The sequence below is a fragment of the Coffea eugenioides genome, chromosome 3 (assembly GCF_003713205.1).
Source record: "Coffea eugenioides isolate CCC68of chromosome 3, Ceug_1.0, whole genome shotgun sequence".
In the NCBI taxonomy this organism is placed as follows: domain Eukaryota; kingdom Viridiplantae; phylum Streptophyta; class Magnoliopsida; order Gentianales; family Rubiaceae; genus Coffea; species Coffea eugenioides.
Window position 1 is genome coordinate 17254122 of NC_040037.1, and position 17434 is coordinate 17271555.

At 35.7% G+C, this 17434-nt stretch overlaps 1 protein-coding gene across 3 annotated transcripts in view; it reads left to right on the forward strand.

Moving 5' to 3' along the window:
• The window catches only part of LOC113766872 (histone-lysine N-methyltransferase ATX2-like), a 33573-nt gene extending 17764 nt beyond the window's left edge, over positions 1-15809 (forward strand). The window contains exons 23-25 of one of the 3 annotated variants that reach the window (XM_027311037.1): positions 829-932; positions 1031-1175; positions 15770-15809. In XM_027311037.1, the coding sequence (XP_027166838.1) occupies positions 829-932; positions 1031-1172 (246 nt within the window). In that variant the 3' untranslated portion in view covers positions 1173-1175; positions 15770-15809. Of the gene's footprint in view, positions 1-828; positions 933-1030; positions 1176-6209; positions 6582-15769 lie in introns of those variants that run through there. The other 2 variants (XM_027311035.1, XM_027311036.1) reach the window with 2 other exon arrangements.
• The last annotated feature ends 1625 nt before the right edge of the window (positions 15810-17434 follow it).

The window sequence follows — 17434 nt, forward strand, 5'->3', positions numbered from 1 at the left end:
TTACACCCTGTGGTTTAGTGCTTTTCCATTGAACCTTCTTGTGGTTTGAAAATTTTGTATATAAGCCCCCTTTTCTGTTTATCTTAAGAGTAGTTGGGTAAATTCGTAAATTAGTAGTTTTGCTCATTTATTTTTTATTTCTTTTATATCCTCATTTTTTCCCATTTATTTCTTCTTCTTTTCCTGGGTTAAACTAAGATTGGCCCAAAAGGTTGTGTTCAAATCAAAGTTTTGGAAACTATCTTCTTTCCCAACGATCTTCCCGAAATGATGGGTCTTCCTTCCTGAACCACTACCACCAACCACTCCTCCTACTTCCTCTTGCAACTACCACTACCTCCTGCTCCTCCTGCAAAATCCACCAGGACTCTTTCTTCCAAGCCAAGAAATCCCGCAACCACCATCTACTCCTGCTGCTTAATCCACAACTCTTCTTCGGAGCCAAGAACTCCCACAACCACCACTACCAGACATTCCTGCTGCTTCTTTCAAATCCACCACAGCTTTTATTCGTCGTCCTCCTCGCCACCATCAGCAAACCCATTTTCTCCTCCTCTTCCATAACCTGTCTTTATCTATACAGAAAGCTAAGGTTTTCTTCTAGTGAAGTGAGTCATTGATACTGAGTGATTCCATTTTGAACATGTTGCTTTCTGAACTTGGACTTGTATGTTTACCCTTATGAAGGTGATCCTTGAGGTTCTTTTTATGCTTTGGCTTATGTCAATTAAATCTATTGTTCTTTTGGAATATTTCATCTATTTTAATGGTATCTTAAGTGCACCTTATAGGTACCTGTTATGCTGTCTAACTTATGATTCTTTGCAGCCGAATTGCTATTCAAGAGTGATAAGCGTAAATGGTGATGAGCACATAATCATCTTCGCCAAAAGAGATATTAAACAATGGGAAGAATTGACTTATGATTACAGGTCCAGTTACAACTCATACTCTGGAATTAACAACCCCTCCTCTTCTCTATAGTGATGATATTACCAGATTTTGCTAACTGGATTTGATTGCATACCAGATTCTTTGCTAAAGATGAACAACTTGCTTGTTATTGTGGCTTCCCAAGATGCCGTGGTGTAGTAAATGATACTGAAGCCGAGGAACGAGCATCGAAACTGTATGCGCCTCGTGGTGAATTAGTTGACTGGAAAGGAGAATGAGAGGTTGGCAATGGCTCTTTTTCTTTTGTGCCTTCTGATAACTATACCTTTTTTAGCATCATTCTGGATTTATAGATATATTCCTCAGTAGGGGAAAATGCTTTAAGACAACTTCCATAGCTAAAGTAAAAGCATAATCAGTTGATGTTGTATGCAGACATAAGCAGTTGTCTTACTTATATGAAGGTATGTTTTAATATTAGGGTAATTATGTTTTTTAAATGGACTAATCTACCTCCTACATGTCCCTGATAATGAGATTTGATAGGTTTGTTCCACTGTTGCCCCTTCATCCATACAAAAAACCCATTAGGCGTTGGTATTGTAGTGACAAACGAATCCTGGGTCCCACATCATTCAAACCTTGCAGTTGGCTGTAAGATTCATGTGACAAGGTTCGCCACAAATATATTTGTGGTGCCACTTATGCACCACCTCTTCAGATAAGGATACTTTTTTGGGTCCCATAAAATTTTTAGATCACCTCTTGTCAAGGGTAAGAGTGGAACGTTATGTGAAAGAATTGTAGTGTGACTCAAATTTTGGGACAATAAAAAAGGTGAAACATGACAATAACAATGGGACAGAGGGAGTAATTAGTTGTAGATATTTCTATATTTTTTTATGTTCTTCTGGCTTCAATCTCATAGGATCTTGAGGATGCAGTTTTATGAAAATTTATTAAGTCTACCTACACTATCAATGGAGAGGAACTCATTATTTTTTAAATCGAAGACAATCTACAATATCAGCACTAAAACTAATTAGTAAATTAAACATTTTGGCAATTAATCCACATATTAATAAGAATTAAGCCTTTTAAATGCTTGATTCTGAAAGTGGGTAGATGTGTCTTTGAATTTCATTTCCATATGCTCTACATCTCATGACTACACAATATCGAATGATGATTAAGGCTTCATGAGGGGTGTTTGATGTTTTTAATATAGCCATATAACCTTTCATTTTAAGCAGGTTATGCATTGAGTTGCTTCGATCTTTTCTAAGTCATGACTGCTAAAATTTCAGTTCTTACTGTATATGTTTCACTAGTTCTATTCATATTTAGGTATTTCACAGATAAAGTCACAAACCTATATTGCATGTTCTCAATCCTTTTGTTATCCACTCATTATAGATTAGGTTTACCATTCAATAAATGAATAATGTATAAACAAATCAGACCTACACTACACTAAATTGTTGTGAATGGTCAAGATTTCAAATCTTCCTGCTATTTTGTTGTTCTTCAAAATTTGCTATTGGTTTTTCAACAAGTTAATGAAATTTTAGAAAGTTTATTCTGAACTTAGCGGAAATTGTTGTTACACCATTATAACACAATGGAGAGTGTTTGGCAAGAGGAGGTTAGAATATTTTGTAGACAAAAATAAAATATTTTTCTCCGCTACAAACCCTCATAACACTCTTCAGCGGCCACGTTGTAAAATTTTTCAATCTTTACCAGATCAAGAATTGAAGCTGATAATAAAAGGGGAGAAATATCTTAAAGGCTGGATTACAAAACTCGCTAAAGAGCTTGTGAATGCAATACCATTTTCTCTTTAGTGATATTGCTCAATTAGGTAATGGTCGATCGATAATGTTGAGAATTTTCTAATGGTGTTTGCTTTTTAACATAAACATACAATATCCAAGCGACTCGCGAAATTCCGTTAAGGCATGCAACGGTAGAGCAATCTGCTGTGTACCAGAAAGGGATCTTAGTTCACTATTAAATATGCCTAATATTTTAGGGAGTAATTCTCAGTCACTCGCATGATTGCTTATCTGATCCTGCGGGGTACTTTTTGGGAACAATGACAACCAAAAAGGTTGGGGCTGTTTGCTGAAAGAGTTTGGCTTTCACTATACCTTGCACGGCAGTTGGGTATGGGAAGAGGATGGCAGTGAAGGGGGATTGGTGGTTTAGGGTTTGGTTTGTATTTGGTTGGGCTGCAGTGGAAGGTTCTGTGAAGGTAGGGAAGTTGGTTACTGATGTAGAAGCCACAAGGAAAAAGGAGTTGGGAGTTGTGCTGAGATTAAATCTAATTTTTGCCTTCTGGATTGAGTATGTAATACGAGGAGAAAGTTGGAAGGTGAAGCTATGGTGTATCAGGCTCCATTTGCCCTGTTATCTATTATGATTTACTTTAGGGCCCTCTGCATCTGTTGCAAGTTATAAAAGTGTTTAAAAGGGTCTCTCAGAATTTTTTGAAGCACTTTCCCAGGCATCATATATAAGCATCAGGTGAACTGACCTAGGATTGTTGTTCACCATAGAGACTAATAAGAAAAAGGAGGATAAGAGTAGAAAAGACATCACCTGTTAAACTGGAAAGTTTTTCAGGGTTACTGCCTTCATCAAGCATCTCCGACCTTGTTCCTTCTTGCACAAACTGTTGTCTCTGTGGTTCAAGCTCTGAGAAATCCAGTTTGTTCCCAGTTGGCATAGAAAAGTATGTTTCTAAGATTCACCTACTGATGAGATATGAGTTCGAAGGTTTTACAAGTGGACATGGGAATCTTCTAAAGATGTAAAAGATTATGAATGGAATCACTAATGCACCTTTTATTGTATTTTCTATCAAATTCATGATTGAATTTTTCAGAGAAAATTCTCTAATTTTTATAGGTGAGATGATTGTGTCAAAGGAAGAACCCTCAGGACGTTAATGTGATAGTCGCGATTTAGAGTACATGGATAGCATTTACCTTCTTTAATGTACGCAATGAACAAATTATTCTCTTGAAGCAATTGTGCTGAGCTGAACCTGGTCCTCTTTTCTCTTCCATTTTAGCCATGAAGTTTAACGAAATTGCACTCAAGGAAAATGTCTATGCTAGAAACAAAAAGGGAACAAATGTTATAAACTTCCCTTACATGATGCTTCCAACATCATTTGAAAGTTTGGGAAAGTGATGATTACATGTTTTGATATATTCGATATGAGGTGTGTTTCATTGCCGTCCTCATAGTTCCATATCAAACTCAATTCTTGGTCAATAATTTTCAATTTTGGGTCTATTAAGGTTTTGATTATTGGCACTACTCCCTGAAATCTGCTCCCTTCAGCTAACTAGAGTTAAGAAGTCCCAGTTCTAGGAATTGCAATTGGTTATTGAAAATTTACTGTTGCATTTTGAGGGATAGTAAAAATAACTTCTTCTGCTTTTGAAGTTAGATTGTCTTTCCAAATTTATTTGCTTCCAAATTTTTGCAAATGGCCCATGCATCTCCTCCTAAATGATAAAGAGGCAGTTGAGGGGAGAAAATTTTCTACAAAAAATTGAGTGATTTTAATTTTCATGGCAAATAATTCTTGAACAAGGCTCTATGTTCTCTACTAAGCATTTTCAGTATGTGAATCAGAATATAAACAGTTTAGTGTCTTTTTTTTTTCCTCAAAAAAGGAAAATGAAAACTCAATGTCTTACATCTAGGATAGATACTAATGAAGATACTGAAAGGAACAAAGAAAAATGAAATAGACAGAGACACAATGTGGACTTCTCTGTTTTCGAGCTGGGTAAGCTACCACGAGTGCCGAATGATAGTAGTTAATTTTTTGTTTGTTTCAACTATAGATGGTTCTGCTCATTTTGATGTAAGGATTTCTTCTCTTTTTTTCTTTTGGGGTTCCTTTTGAGAAGGGAATAATATTATTAAGATGCAGCAAGAAGGCACAGCAACACATAGATAAGTATTTAGCTTCTTATACAACAATGGGTCCTATAAAAAAAAGCAACAGATAGATTGTTAGCTGAGTAGTGGGCATTTATCCAAAAGAAAAGGGTGGCCCAAATTTGATACAAGTCTTGTGTTGCTATAGGTTTTTCGATTTGTTTGGGTTGTAGTTTATTTGTAAATTTTTTTTTGCTTACATCATCAATACATTTTTCAACCATCTTTTTATCTCACATATGTGACATCAAAAAGTGCTACAGTAATTTTTTTTCAAAAAAATTATCTCAAATAATCGACTATCCAAACACAGTCGTTGAAAAGGCTAGTGAAAGTCAATGGATGATGATGAGCATAATTGTGTGTCCATATGGATTATGTCCTTTAGGGGTGTTTTTAAAAAGCTTTACCACAGCTTTGTAGGTTAAAAGCTTTTACTATAGATTTTTTTTTGTGTTTTTTTTGGGGGGGGGGGGTTTAAATTTAATGTTTTTTTTTTCCAGTGTTTTAAAAACTTTGAAAATCTATTTCTCCTTCCCTCTCAATCTGCCATCACCACCTGCCTCCTTCGCCCGTTCCTGCCTGCCACCTCCCTTCGTCTTCCCCCACTCCCTCCTCCTCTCCCCCTCCCCTCCTTCACTGTGACTAAGATCTGGTTGTGGAGGAGGAGGGCAGGGGTGGGGAGGGGAGATGGTTTTTTTGTTTTTTTTTGGGGGGTTGGGGGGGTTTGGAAGGAGAAGGGAAGGGGGAAGAGGAGGGGAGGGAAGTTGGAGGAAGAAAAGGGTGGTTTTTTTTTTTTTTTATGCAGCATTGTACTTGAAAAACTAGTGTTTGGAAAAATTCCAAATCCAAACAGACTCTGTTGTACAAAATTTAGCCCTTACTATCAGTGTTGGCAATGTAGCATCACAAACCTTATTGTTTCCATACTGGTTATTTATCATTTTTGAGGACTTGTGTGCATGGGAAAATGTTTCATGTGAGTGTCACTGCTGGTGTATTGTCCTCAATCAGTTGAGATGAGGACATTTTTACTCCTTTACACTTATACACCAATTATTTGACTATTTGGCTAGCAACACACACTCAAACTTCTCACTCATCAAGTCTTCAATTGCTGTTATCTTCTACATTAACATGGGTCTTGGGAGAATAGCTTCTGCTTCTTCTGTGTGTCTACTTCCAAAGCTTTATGTTCTGCTTTTTCCTTCCCACATTTTCTTTTTTTGCTCTTTTCTAAAAATGTTCTTTCGCAAGAGTTTCCTCAGAACTTCAGCTTTGGTTTAACTGTTCAATCATAAGCCCTTCCCGTCTTTCTCCTTGTACTGATTACTCCTTTGCCTCTTGTGCAGAGCAGTTTTATCCATGATGTTATGCCGTGTGGGACCCCCCTGAAGACCTTTATTCTCTCTGGTGGAAGTTCACCTTTCTGCCTATCTTTTTTTTCAGGCAGATACCATTGTATTTTTTCAATTTCTGTAATCTCTCTAGATTCTTTTTAAGATAGGGCTCAAAGAATTTTTATTGAGATCATCCCTCTGAATGTTTTGCACCTTGTGTCCTCATTGCACAGGGTCTTCAGGGATGTTGTACACTAATATACCTGTAATTATTGTCTTGTATAGAAATATTCACCTTTCCCTTATGTCTTTGTTCGTTGTTATAGCAGCCATAGTGCTTACTTTTGTCAGATAAGCTTTAGTAAGCCTCTAACGTGCCTTAAATGGAAAGCTGTTACCACAACTGAAATATTAACCCAGTATATTGATGTTTAGCAAAGTATTAATGTGGAAGGATAAGAATAATGATGACTATATTTTTATAGTAAGAAAGTGCATTATCTCAGTTAATTGAATACTTCCAAAAGGAAGCAAATACATGTATGGATTGCTATTTTCTTTGCTGTACATTGACCATTTTGGTATCCAATCATTAGGCATAGTTTTGGAGGGGATGTTTTACTGACACTTTTTCATCGATCTAGTGGGGTTTCAGATATTCAGCTTCCTTAACTGTAGCAAATTAAAGTTTCTCGAAAACTCATGGGCTTAATAGCCATAAAATGTCAGCAAGTTTATCTTTCCAAAGAATTTTGGAATTATTGACTAGTAGGGTGTGTATAACTGATTAAGTGGTTTTCCAATTGCATTAGATCTATTGTGCTAAGCTTGCCTTATCCTAAAAGCTTAATTCGTGTAAACTGAACTGTGGATTAGCATATTTAGAGTTTTGTGTTACATGCACAATTTTAGTTTATTAGTGACACTTAGCATACTTTGTGATTATAGGAAGTGCTCTTCGAATTGCTTTTTGGTTTATGCTCCACTTGTCAAACGTACATGTAAAGAGTACAAAGTGAATTGTGTATAAGCTTATTGAGTATTGCTTCACATGTATATTTTTTATACTAATCGACTCATGAATGGCTTTGTTACCATTGAGCAGTATTTTGAAATTATGTGGCTTAATGATGCAGCTTAAGGGATGATGGGCTGTTTCAGTTCTGTCAAATTAATTTTTGTTAAGTTTTGCCATACATGGGCATTTTCACTTAGCTTGTACTTTTCGATCCTTTATTTTGGTGGGACTGTCATGGATTTTGCAGTTTTAGTTTGACCTTTAACAAATTAAGCAAAGTAGTAACTAGTTCAATCAATAGAGCCTTCAGAAAAAGGGAAAAAGGTGCACCCAGAAAAGGGTACCTTTGCTTTGAATATTTGGAAAGGCAAAAGACATTGATCAAGAGCTTCTGGAGGGAAATTTCTCAGAAGGAACTGTTTTCAACTTGAACTAAGGTTGGAGCCAGGGGTGTTAAGCAAATAGAACATATTAATTTAGTATTTAACTCTATGATGGTTAAAATTTGCTTATTTTAGCTGTTTAGGTTTCAGGTTTGAATTTTTTTTCCCAATATGAATGTGAAGTACCAATCAGATAACTGGATTGAGTGTCCATAAAGGGGACTCGTGGCAAAATATGTCCTCGACCTATAGGATGTGCCTGGGGGCTGTTGAAGGCCAAGCCTTCTTTTTCTTGCCTCTGTTAGAAGTGACAAGAGAGCTTATGGATATGGAATAAAATAACTTAGGAATTTACTTTGCTGGATGCTAATTTCTTCCAGAACACATTGGTGTTGAGTGCAAAAGTGATGGTGCCCCATGTTGCTTATCCTAGGGAAGAAAAAATGCACCAATAAGAAAACTGCATTAGCGGATTACTCAAGCATGATCTTACCATTACATGCTTTAGTAATTAGATATTGATAATATAGTGGAAGGGTTTTGTTTACAGTGCATGACATTCCTACGGAGGGTTCTCAAATCTTAATATCAATTGGATGAAAGTCCTAACTGTGGTCAGACTAATTTATGATTATGGAAAAATTGTGCATAGCATGATTTATGTAACCACATATACTAGGAAGAAATGGATAGATGTTTACAATAAGATGGATGGATCTAAACAGCATGACTAATTTCAAAATCTGTTTGAGTTGCATTCACAATTCCCTCGAGAAAAATTTTGGTGCTATAGCACCTAAGAACTTTGTAGGCATATAAATAGAGTTTGTCAAATTGTAATCGATGAATGGACACTTTGTTGGATATTCGCTTTTTAGATGTCGGCAAAGCAATAGCAGGTGCCATGATTATCCTTGGAGAGAGAAACTAGAAGTGAAAGCTGAAAGCAGGTTTTAGTATATGATTTTCATATAAGAGAATGTGAGAACGGATATTTGTACAAGCCAAGTTTTACTTCAAAGCCTTCCAGTAGACTTAGGGCCTCTTAACTTTTTAGGACTATTGAATGAGTATCTCATTCCATTCTATTCTTATTTCAGGTTGGACTACCTGCTCTGATGATATCAACATACCAACCAGCCATCCACTTCTCTAGTGTTTGGTTTCCTAGTAAGCTGTCTTTTTTTTCCCCTTTCTAACATAACACTTCATGGCTAAGAATTCTTAGTATAGAAAATGAGGTGTACATTTTTATGATCGTATTTTATATATTGCAAACATATTTTTAGGTTTCTTCTAGCACCAAATTTAATGATTAGGTAAGATTTCTATAAAGGGTTGCCAGAGTTTCAAAAGCAGGCGTTAATTTTGCTTAGTTTCTAGTAAGGTTGCACTCACTACAAATGTCTGTACCATTGCCCTTGATAGTTGGGATGGAAAGAATTAATATATTGATGATACAATAGCCTATATTTATGTGTAAAGCACAATAATATTAACATTCCAGATACTATAACACAAAGTCAAGGTGTTGAAAATCAAGGTGATAAGTTAGAAATCAACTTTGAGATTGGAAGAGCACGAAAGTTTCCTGGTGAGTGAGTCTTGTTAAAAAAGATTGGCAACATGATCAGCAGATAAAGGAGAGGCAAAGAGGGTATGCTGTAGAAAATGATGTGTTGAACAAAATGGCAGTCAATATGCTGCATGCGTTAGTGGAAGATGTATTATGTGTGATTTGGATGGCACTCTGGCTATCACACTAAACAAGTGTGCTGGTGTGAATAGACACCCATGTCATGAAGAAGCTAGCACAACCATAGGAGCTTAGTAGTAATGTCAAGCCAAGGTACAATACTCGATTCTAAACTAGGGGAAACACTATTGATTGTATTAGTAATGTCAAAGGATACCTTGTTCTAAAACGATGATTTGTAGGATCACTGAACCAATCAGAATTAGAAAAGGCTCTCTACTCCAGGGAAGAATAGAATGAGAAGTGAAATTCATGAGAAGTGGTCACTTTTGCATGTACAGCATCAATGTGAGTGGAGTGTCGGGCAGACATGAATTGGCTTACCCAGTATACAACTTCCAACTAGCGAGAGCTATCCATGAGAAGTTCCCCATCAGCAGGACGCAACTTGACATTACTCTGAAGTGGACTGTCAGTAGTTTTGGTTTCTATTAGGCCGATCTAAGGTAGAAGATTTAATTCACACTCGACTAGATGTAAGTCATAGCCTGTAGAGCACTTAGAGACCTCTAAACCAAGAAAATTGGAAACATACCCATGATCCTTCATTTAAAATGATGTGCTAAGAATTACTTTTAACTTTTTGGATACCCAAAATGTCATTACTCATCGATTATGATGTCATCCACATTGATGAAGAAGAATGATTCGCTGTGATGACCTTTTGATGAATAATGTTGAATCACATGAGCTGGTGGTATCCAAGGCTTCCCAAGGAGCTTGGCGAGCTTGTTTGGGGCCATAAAGCGCAATATGGGGATTACAAACTTTGTTTGGCAGATGATCATAGCCATATGTGCTTATATACAAACTTCATCAGTTACTTGTGTTCCTGACCAAATTTGATGTTTGGAATATTTTTCTGATATCAATTGGTGAAGAAGGTGGTGAATTTTCATGGCGGCTTAGTGGTGGAGCTGCTTGCTTTTGGCTCTGTTTCAAAGGTTTTAGGACACATAAAATGCAGATATTACTGGAAAAAATGGTTTGTAACGTGGTTGGTGAAGTGAAAAGGATGACGACAGTGTCTGGTGTTGGCGGCGGAAGTGGTGGCACTGGCGGCTGATGGTGGAGTGGTGACTATAGTGTCAGGGTATTGGTGAAGGCAGAGAAGGGGATGAGAAAGCGAGGAGGGGAAAAAAAAGGAAAAAAGAAAACAATAAATTCAAAACCTATTACTGGATAACTTTAGCAAACACTCTGGGTTTTGATTAAAAGCCATACCCATTCACCAGTTTATCATACCTATAGTGATAGTGATTTTAGAATTCAAACCACATGCCTCCTTAGTAAGGGCCTATAATTTCTCCTCTATTGCTTTTCGCCAAAAGGGGTCAGAACAATGCTCATAAAAGGATTGAGGCTCATATAAAGCAGCTACAGCAGGATAACAATGGTAGTCATCGAGATAGGAATGTGAAACTCTTGCCCTAGCTGAATGACGAGGAGAGCAAGGTACAAGTTGTGAAGCAGGGGGTTTGGGATCCACAATATGAGCAGGTTTACAAGAGGCCAAACAGAAGTGACGAGAAGAGTTTCTAGGACCCGCATTACAGGACATTTCATCTGGGAATATCCTGATAAGATTACTAATAAAAAGCTGCAAAGAACTGGAGGAGGACAAATGAAACATAGACATGCTAGACTAATACCCCTTTCTAACAGAGGAGACTTGGTCAGCATTAGGAATTTTCTTGAGCTCAGGTAAGGGTGACTCAGTCACAGCGTGCAAGCATTCTGTATCCCGCACCACCCACTTGGCAAAGGGTGGATAACCTCTTAATCAGATGATGGGAGACTCCAATATGTTTAGCTACCTGAGTATAACAACAATAAGAAAGCAATAGAGTTGAGATGAGGGATCAACTTTGTTCATAAGGTTAAAGCAAGATAAAAGCACATTTGTAAACTTTACAAGCATGGTTCGAAACGTGTGCCATAGAGACACTCATAGAGAGATTGATTGTAAACGATAGAAGAAGAAACTCGGTTAATGGTGTAAATGGCTGAGGTAAGGTTCTCTCCAAAGATTTACTAACATTAGTGGAGAGTGAAAGTGCCTGAGTAATATCTAAAATGCGGCGATGCTTTCCAGCAGCATGACCATTCTGTCATATGTACTGTTAATGGGTCATCACTGAATGTTAATCACAGAAGAATACTGATTGGTCTGGCATGTGATCTAAATGGAGAATAAATTAGCGGAAGATTAGGATGAGACCATAAGGTGGCTCTTGATACCATGAAAATTGGAGTGGAAAGAGTTAATATATCAATGATGGAATTGCCCATACTTACAGGCTTTTCTTCCTCTTTTAAGAAGAATAGCCATTGTCGAATCAGTTACAAGTGGTAAAGATACAAAAAATCGAGACCCTAATAATACAATATATTAACAATCCTAGCTAGTAATTAAGCAAAAGTTTTGTGGTCCTTGTGATTTAGCAAAGCACCATTTACCTAATGAAATGTTTTAGTACTGATTAAAGCCAATTTGTAACCGGTGTAACTTGCCAAGGCTTTAACAGTGTTGATCATACATAGTTACTGTTAATAGTATGTTAATTTATATTGAAATGTAAAGCATCCAAACTTTTTTTCTGTTTCTGTGCTAATGATGAAACTGACTCAGTGCCTTTCCTTTTTCCCCTAGGACACGTACTGTTTTTTAATTTTCTATCTTGGATTCGCAGTTTCCTTTTGAAATGAGAAGACTGTAAGTTTAATTATAGATGATATTTACGTCATTTCCGCAAAACTGAGATAAGGTTCCTTGTACAGAATCGTGTTCTTGTTAGTGCTTCATGCTTTGATATGTAAGTTATATAATATGCTAGATGTGCACACCATATAGTAGATTGATGCTAAATGAGATTGAGGGAGAGTCGTTAATTCAATAAGTATGACATTTTTTATGCTTATGAAATTCTCAATTTTAAGTTGCATCATGCTGGTTTTGTCTGGAAATTTGCCCGATTAGTTTCATTATAGGTTCCATCTTAATAGCTTAACCATGTATTGCACAAAAACAAATTAGATTATTGTAATTTAGCTTACAATTAAACTTTAATATATTTCTGAACGTTTTGAAGAGAAATACAATAAATCTCACCCCAAAGTTCCTTAAGGTGCCTTAGATATTGCTCTCTATCTGTAGTACAGAAGAATAATGTGCAGGACATAATTCCCCAAACATTGCATTCTACAGTGATCCCTGAACAATATTTGCAGTTTAATAGAGAACTATCTTGGAACTTAAAAGGGCTATTATTTGAGTAAAGGCCTCAAGTAGTGACGTTTTAAGAAAGTAAACTTCTATCTGAAAATGACCTTAATTTGACGTATATTTTGCATTAGAATGTCATCAGAATGTCATTAACGCATGCAATAGGCACTCCAGTTATTCATTTATTTATTTTGTTGAGTACAATTAATCATAGTGGATGCTTGCAAATTTCCGGGGGCCCCCTTTTTCCCAAAACAAAAAAAAAAAAAAAAATAAAGAAAAGGAAAGGAGGGAAAAAAGAGATGCAAATGTGAGTTCACAACAGGAAAAGTTGTTACCAGAAGAATCTAATGATAACTTCGTTTCACTGAATAAGCTTTAAGCTTTAGTTTGATCTTACCTTTGACAGTTACGGTGTCCAACCAAGTGGAAGGGAAGAAACTACTGGAGCCAAATTAATGATGTGCTTGTTGCCTATATTTTGAGGTTTTGGTGTTCTTGGCCATTTATTTAGAAAATGTTGGCAGGAGTAACCCCTTTAAAAATTTACTTTATTTCTCTTGAGTCTTTTTTGGTGACTCGTTTTCTGTGTTGAATGTCAAAATCTACATACACGAGTAAGTGCATAATTAACAAATGAAAAATAAAAAATAAAACTAAATAAATTGGCATATTTTTCCTAGTGGACTACTGACAATGAGATTCTTACAGCTGAAAACTTGAGTAAGAGAAACAAGAATCATCTGAGCTGGAAAAGATGGCGAGGATGACAGATAATGATGAGCTAATCGCTATAGTTCTCTGTTTCAATTCCTCTTTTCTATGTTCATGTTTTGTTTTTCAAAATGACGATGTTATGGTTTTCATCCATTTTCTTTGAATACAATGGAATGTGGCTCCATTTGCGATGAAACCCTTTTTAGAGAGATGATTGTTCTTAACAGAATTAACACCAGTGACCATTAGGGTAGAAGACCTTAGTCTAGTAGTCTGCTCTATGTTTATGTCCTGTAATGAGACACATATATTCCTTTATTCTAAAATAAATAGGAAGGTTTGTGAGAGTTCAGTTATCTTTCTGGTGAAAAGTGGGTTTTTCCAACCATGTTTGTAGTTAAAAAGTTGTGGCTTTGGCAAGTGTAAACACAGGAAATTCTACCTCGTACTCTAGCTATGCAGATTTTGTATGGGTTGTTTGCAAGGAAGCTAATAGCTTAAACTTTTGCCTTTTTCTTTCCATAACTTAGACATGTATTTATACACTGAGTAGATAACTTGGTATTTATAGATCTACCTGGAACGACACAGTGGGTCTCAGGAGTTTTCTTCCTCCGAGTTCTCTTTCTTTTGTTCGAGTGTTACATATATTAGTTTCCACTCTCCAATACTATGGCCAATAGGTGCCTATTTATGCAATGCCTTGGGAACTGACGCTCTTTTGGTTATGACCCTTGAAGGCCAAGGCTGTGAACGTATAAACCAAAAGTGAAATTTCATATATATGATTGGTGACCAAGTATATAATTAAAATTTAAACTGCTGCATTTTACAATTGGGGGAAAAAAGAAAAAAGGCATTATGTTGTTGAAGCACCTAAAGTGAAAACTATATTTTTAGTTGACAGAAGCCCAACCATTGTGTCCTTTCAACCAATCTAAAAGGGTAATCGAGATAGTGGAGGAGAAGAGTGTTTAGATTCTAGAGGTTTGAGGAAGAATCAAGGGAAAGAACTGTGTTAAAATATGGTGAAGTTCATTGTTAAAAAGAACGAAGAATACAAGGGAGGATGAACTTGGAAAGAAAACAACAGTACCATGAAAGACAAATTACTCTCTGAAGAGGAAATTGCTGGGTAAAAAAGCCTGAATAATTGGAACCGCCTGAAATTCTGCAATTATGAAATCAGACATTCTTACTGATGGCAACCTGAATGAATTGATTGTACAGCTCCTACATGTGCTGATGTCTAATCTGTTGAATTACTCGATCAGGATGTTGTTCGAAATTGAAGTTTATAGCAGTTAGCAAGCAAGTTGACCTTATATTACCTTAAATGCCGAGTTTGTACTACATGACTAGTACAAACTTTTGACAGCATTTCCTACACTCTCACTGTCTCCCTATATATCTCTGTGTGTGTGTCTGTCTGTCTGTCATCTTTCTGGTAGCGTCATTCTCCTGCTCCTGGTGAGTATTATTGCCTTTGGCTTCTGGCACTAAAATGATCACTGTTTGTAAATTTCGTTCTTTTTTCCTTTTTTTATATTAATGCAAATATTGTTGGCAAAGAAGTTTAGCATATATATGATTCTGCATAGCAATTAAAAGATAGCTGCAAATGCAGGTACTATCCTTGCACTTTTGTTTTTGCCACTTTTATTTTTGGGGAAGGGGAATGGGAGGTAATGCAGTTTTAATTTCATGAATAACATAAGAATATATTCATCTGTAAGCACATAGAAGTCTGTAACTATAACCTTTGCAGCAGGATGGATGTAATATAAGGCTTTAAGCTTCTAGTTAAAATCTGTTTGCAGAGATATTGGATAGTTTAAAAGCTCGTTCTTGATTTCTTCTGCAGTTTGAAAGTTGATTATGAAAAAGTGCTTACTGAAAATCTGTTGATACACTTGTTTTTAAATGTTTTGAAAAGCTAAAAGCTGATTTTAAAAGAACTTCAGGGGCTGCCTTTCATAATCGCATTTTTATTAGTGGGCAGTAAGCTAAAAGCAGAAGCCAAAAGCAATGACAACTCAATAAGAAAAGAGGGAAGAAAAGGTTAAAGATAAAACTATAATCAGCTGATTGCAGAAACCCAAGAACAGTCCCTAAATAGTATGCTTTACTATTGAAATAAATCAGCTTTAGAGTTATTCAGTCTCAGAAACACACTCTTTTCTCAAAGGAAAAATAGCAGTATCCCTTTTTTCTTCATATATCAGCACTGAAACTATTGGAACAGTTAAATCATCCTTTGAAATGAGTTATGTTCTAGAATACCTGGAACTTATATAAGATTACCTCCAAATGTAGCTATGTGCATTTTTCTTTGTTTATTCTCTCTTTGAAGCTAGAAATTCAAATGTCATGAAATCATGTCCAGAATGCTCTCAAGGATTGCATTTCTTCTGTTTTATCAACGACTTTGTTGGATCAGATGGCTGTTAATAAATTATCATTACTCTGTAGGCAGTATGATCATCTTGGAAGAGCGCAGAAGTAATACAGGAGGAGGGTTTAGAGAGCACTCTCTTGTCTGTCAAGAAGTTAGCATAAGCTCCAGGTTTTTGTCTTCCATATCACTGACAAATATTGATGCATTTTATACTACTCTTTGATATCTAAGCTACATTAATTATTTCCAAATTCAGATTTTGAAAGATAAACTTCTGACGTTTCTTCATCAATGAAAAAACCAATCACATGCTACAAAAATGCAGGAAAAATAGATAGAAAGAATGCAGTTCTATGGAAAGATGTTTCATAGCCATTGAACAGCTACAGGAGTGAATATGCCAAAAAAAGAAAGGGCAGCTGCTTATGACTTGTAAAAATACTTATTGCAAATTTCTGCCACTAAATTTCATGTATCGCAGTAAAACCATGAAAGACAAACTGTATTCTTTGGGTATACCTTCTGTTCTTGATTGAAGCATAATGTCCCTTTTTTTATGTGTGGTTAGAATTTATACTTTGGCTATTAGTTCAAACAGCTCCAGCGAGATCCTTCCTCCATTTTTAGCAATTTAACTCTGGATGCTAAGATTCTAAACAGTTGCTTTCTTTGTGGGGCCAAGAGATCTTTTTTTTTTTTTTTTTTGGAGGATACAATAGAGACTCTATTTTTTTTTTTTTTTTTTGGAGGAACAACAATTTTGACTTTTAATTATAACTGCATTTGAGATTTAAGTTTTGAATGACAAGCCCAATTTGTCCCAGCCTTTTGGCCTTCAATTAGCTTTGGTTTTGACCAACCCATCGGATCTTATTGTATCTTAGTTTTTGCCAAAGGATTCAGATTAAGGTGTTTATATCACCTGTTTCATTTATATATTTTGTGCAGTTACATGCTGATTGGACAAAAATAGACTATCGTTTATAGACAGCTTTCATTCAAATAAACAGAATCACTTGTTTCATCTAAGTAGTTTGTGCAGTTTTTTACATGCTGAGTGGACAAAAATAGACTACCGTTTATTGTCGGCTTTCATTCACATAAGCAGAAGTAGAAAACTATTATGTAATTAGTTTCTTATAATTTTTTATGTTCTATAATTTTATTTTTTTTGTACAAAAATTGTTATAAAAGAACTTAAAATGCTATTTTATATAATTTAATATACTAATTGGTAAACTTATTAAAAATGGTTAATTTATAATAATTAATAATTAGTTTCAATCACATCTTATCTTGTAATTCAATTGTGTTTAATTAATGGTGACAAGTTAACATATGCGTGAAGGAGATAAGTGCAACTAAATATTTGGTATTTTCACGACTAAAAAGACTTTTAAAAGCAAACTAATGGACAACGAAGTTAATTTTTTGCTCAAATTATTAAAAACTGAGAAAAGAAATTAGGAGTACTTTTACAATCCGGTGTTTATATGAATACAATGGCAACAAGATAAAATTTTCATTTGACAAAATACAGCTAACTCAATAACCTATCAAAACAGGAAATGAAGATATAGGTAAAAACTATGTCTACGTGAGCATTAAGGTAGGTCTATAAAGAAGGTACAATTAATACAAATTTATATAAGATAGGTCATTAATCGATTTGTTGAAATTAAGTGTACATAAGAAACCATGCTATAAATAAGGAAGCAAAGAAGGAAGGGAATTAGTTG